This window comes from Sinocyclocheilus rhinocerous, unplaced genomic scaffold (genome assembly GCF_001515625.1).
Source record: "Sinocyclocheilus rhinocerous isolate Xijiao unplaced genomic scaffold, SAMN03320098_v1.1 scaffold166, whole genome shotgun sequence".
In the NCBI taxonomy this organism is placed as follows: domain Eukaryota; kingdom Metazoa; phylum Chordata; class Actinopteri; order Cypriniformes; family Cyprinidae; genus Sinocyclocheilus; species Sinocyclocheilus rhinocerous.
In genome coordinates, this window is record NW_015633186.1 from 2114676 (window position 1) to 2119003 (window position 4328).

The following is a 4328-nucleotide window of genomic DNA, read 5'->3' on the forward strand; positions in this document are numbered from 1 at the left end:
GCCGCTACAATGGTGCTGTCACAGAGGCAACGTGACGAGCTGTAAGTTCACAAACCCACACAGCACTGTGTACGGCAAACTATAGAAAATACATCGGCAAATCTGAGAATATGCAGTAGACATCATAATCCTTTTTGAGGAGCGCTCATACCTCATTAAACCTTTGATCACAGTGAAGTACAGTATGGATTTACCAGGGAGTTTGACAGCTGAAAAGATCACTAGTTCACTGTCATGAAGAATCAATAAGCAGATGTCTACAGGAGGTCTAGACAAAGCCTGGACATAAACAACCCTTTTGTGTCCCGTCAGGATAGACGTCATCGTAATGGGCTCGAGAGAGTTTGTAGCCACTGTGAGAAGTTTTTTTAGATGCAATGACAACACACGTGCTATTTTAATCTAGTTTGGTCTAGTTATTGAGTTGTCTTGCAGCTATATGAGGATAAATTTGGGCTGAGGTCCCGAACACAGAGTAATTAACCTTCGAACGTGCATGAGGTGGACAGATAAGAGCTTTTAATCATTAGTATGAGGTAATGAGGGAGAGATTAAAACCAGTTGAATATGTAAATCTGTTTACCCCTCCTCCATTGCAGAGGATGTAGCCTGGCTTTCTATGAACAACCTAATGAAGATATTGATTGCAGGAGCTTATCTTTTGTTATCCTGACAAAAACGTGAGAAGTGTATCCACATCTGCTCTGTGTGTTTGGATGTTGATTTGGAGGGTTACTAATAGGGCTGGGTATTGACACAGATTTCTCAATTTTATTCTGACTCGGAAGCTTTCGATTCGATTTCCGAATTCAATTTCGATTCGATTAGAATTCAATTCTGGATGTATATCAGGTACTGTGCATGCCAAATTTTCTCAAGGAAAAAAAAAGTAATGCTATAAAATATAAAGGAGAGTCAGTTGGTAATACATTACTGTGTTTGTATCTGAGGTAAATGTAATGTTACGTGAAATTGTTTACAAGCTGTTACATTGACGTCTTTCCACAGTTGAAGCACTAATTGTGCGATTACATGAGACAGGATTGTTGAGACAGTAAGTTGTACTCTTTCTTTTAACATCTTTTAACTATGAACGGATGTTCATTCATGTTTATTTCATGCTGAAACTGGTACTAAAGTGGAGGATCTGTCACTCTGGCGCTACAGTGATCGGTCACTCCACATTAAACAGTGCCAAAACAGTGTACGATATGCGATAAAAACAAACAGCAAAAAATTATTTTAAAAAATGTGTGCCTTTAAGTATTGTATAGGCTTATTAGAGTATCATACAACACGCTTGCCAACATGCTCCTGTCAATGAACTGCAAATCAAAGTGCTATTTGTGAGCCATGTGGTGTTTCCCAGGCCAGTGTTGCCACCTTGTGGAACAATTGATTAGATTAAAACCAAGTCAATGCGCATGTGCAACCTGTACATACAAAGTATGCGTGATTACTAAAATGGGATGTTGACTAAATGAAACCCTCCCACTTGATTTATAAGTAGAGGTCGACCGATATATCGCCAAGGCCGATATATCGGCCGATATTTGGCATTTTTCAAATATCGGCATCGGCTGATAAGTTTTTCTGTTTGGCTGATGCGTTCGAGACTTTTATTTTGACGGCGCTGAGAACGGCTGCGCCTGAGCACACAGTGCTCACATTCTCCCTCTTGTTCGCTGTCGTCTTTAACAGTTCTGTCTAATACGGATAGAAGTCTGTCTAATAATCAGATAGAACGGTTAAACAAAGGTATTAAAATGTATAAAAAGTATTATATTATTAGTAATAGAAAGGCAAACATTATAATACTTTCTCGTTTGCCCGTTGCATCCCTATATCGCCTCGGCCAATAAGTTTTCCCGTTTGGCCGATGCGTTCGAGGCGGGACTTATTTTGACGGCGCGACAGACTTTTATTTTGACGGCGCTGACCGTCAACACATTCTCCTCTTGTTCGCTGTCGTCGTTAACAGTTCTGTCTAATACGGATATAAATCTATCTAATAATCAAATAGAACAGTTAAACAGAGGAATTAAAATGTAAACAAAAAGTATTATAACGATTGCTTTTATATTATTAGTAATAGAAAGGCAAGCATAATACTTTCTCGTTTGCCGTCAGCATTCAGCAAATACACATTTATATCATTTAAACAAATCTTTGAATGAATAATAAACATTTAATTTCACAAACCTTGCAGACTTAGTCGAATCCAGCTGTGAGATCTTGTGAAGTTTGCATTTGTATGCTGCATGATCGCGTGTTCTCTGCGTGATGGTGGGTCCGTGTGAATTGAATGCTGACAGGAGGAGAGTTCAGCTTCACTGAAGATGCGCGATCATAAACTCGTGATTTCAAAATATGCTGCGCTTTATGCATTTGCCCACTGTCATATTAATGTAATTTTCACTGGATGTAAAATGAGTGTCAAGATATCGGCATCGGCTGTCAAAAAACACATATTGGTCGACCACTATTTATAAGTGCTTTGTTTTATAAACTTTCTGAAAAGTTAAATGTTACTTTGGGTTAAAAAGAAAAATGAAAAATGCGGTACTGTTGAAAGGATGTTAACTTCCCACTCTGCATAGATTCACTAGCATGAATGTCAATAGTACTGCTAGACTGGCAGCAAATGCTGGGCAGTTTGTGTGAATACTGGTAGAATACCAGGGGGCATCTTGATGCATTACTGCTGGATTCATTAGGACAATAGTAGGGGAGAAATGGAGGCAGTGACAAGCTGACCGCATGCCTCAACAGTTTATTTTCTTCTTTGGCAGATTTCATACAGAGCACATGAATAGAATCTGTGTTCGAGTTATTCAGGCTTTTCTCAATGCATAGAGCTCAGCTGCTGGCCATACAGAAACGATACTTGAACCCTTTCAAAATCTGTTCTTGGGGCACGCAAAGAGGTTTTGTTCTCATTAGCCCGCTCTTTATATTTGATTTATTCATGGGCTTTAAACTTTCTTACTCGCCTGGTTAGTTTTTACTTGTAAAGTGATTTTATTATATTTATTTTAGATGAATTTTGTTAATTTGCAGCACAGTTTAACTAGCCTTCATCACATGTATAAGTCTAAGAGCAATGCCCATTTCATTTATTTTAAAAAACTGTGTCAGGGTTCCTGGTGATGTTTATCTTGGTCATACGGTTGCACAACATCTTAAAAAGGCTATATATAGTTACAAATTCATAATAGAGTCACTCATACAAGAGTACATTGTGTTTGTGCACTGAATGCTTGGCAGATTGAAGCCTGCGAGGGTTTGTTGTAAAAATAAACACACGACACATTGCTCGGTAGACACAAAGTGTTGGTATAATGGAGATGTGGGTATTTATTAGGGCTGGGACGATAAATCGACGCAGAATCGATTCGTGGATCGATTCTTAGATTTTCAGAATGCATCTCGATTCCTCTGGAATCGATTCTGAGCTTAGATTTTAACCGCAGTTGGCGCTCTAATCTAGTTGTTATCAGCACACTCAAATGCTCATGAAGAAGAGTGCTAAAGAGCGATTGTGCGTTCGGCTGAGTCATGTAATTTCACCTCAGCTCAGAATGCTTTTATGACGCGAGATTAATGTAAACACAGCCACTGTGAACACCTGTTGTAATTCGCTTCAACCTTTTCAAATTTTATGAATGATTATTTTATGTTCAAGTGTGTGTAAGGATTTGGAAACAAGCAGAGTACGGCCGTTTCTGAAGCATGCAGTGACATCTGCTGTTCAAAACTAAGCTCAGAATCGATTCAAGAAAGAATCGCGATTAGGGATGTAACGATTAACCGCGAGTCGGTTGAAAATCGATTTAAATATGTAACTATTCAAATCGGTTGAGACGCTAAACAAATCGCGATTCAGTTAGGGGTAGGAGTTTATATGAATGTATGTCTGAGGGGAACTTACTACTTACATCTTTCGATGGTATTTTTCTTTTCCTCTTGCCTCTATATAATGCATATTAAAGTTCATAAGTGCAGGCTGTGCAGCGCTGCTTTGTTTACAGCGGAAACCAAGGAAACGCTTTAAGCGCAACCTGCTGGCAGAGAGTGAATCTGTGTCACGTTCAGCTCTGCCGTTTCATGCAGATATTTTTTATGCATAGTTTCACAAAACTGAAGTCAAATCATTCTATTTTTGCTTCAAATTTCGAAATTATACAATCTAATTTAGATTAAAAACTGCTCATGTTGCATGTATGCAGCATCTTTGTTTGGATCATGATTAAAATGCAGTGGTTGCCTCTAATTTTAAATGGAAAGAGCACAAGACAAAGCCTTAGTTTGTTTATATGAAGAGATTT

General features: G+C 38.5%; 1 protein-coding gene across 2 annotated transcripts in view; it reads left to right on the forward strand.

Annotated features, from left to right (window-relative positions):
* Positions 1 to 4328, forward strand: part of LOC107743664 (lissencephaly-1 homolog A-like) — a 60782-nt gene that overhangs the window by 20584 nt on the left and 35870 nt on the right. The window contains exon 1 of one of the 2 annotated variants that reach the window (XM_016557024.1): positions 7 to 41. The exons of the other annotated variant lie outside the window; for it this stretch is intronic. Within the exon in view, the coding sequence (XP_016412510.1) occupies positions 10 to 41 (32 nt within the window). The 5' untranslated portion in view covers positions 7 to 9. Of the gene's footprint in view, positions 1 to 6; positions 42 to 4328 lie in introns of those variants that run through there. 2 annotated transcript variants of the gene reach the window in all.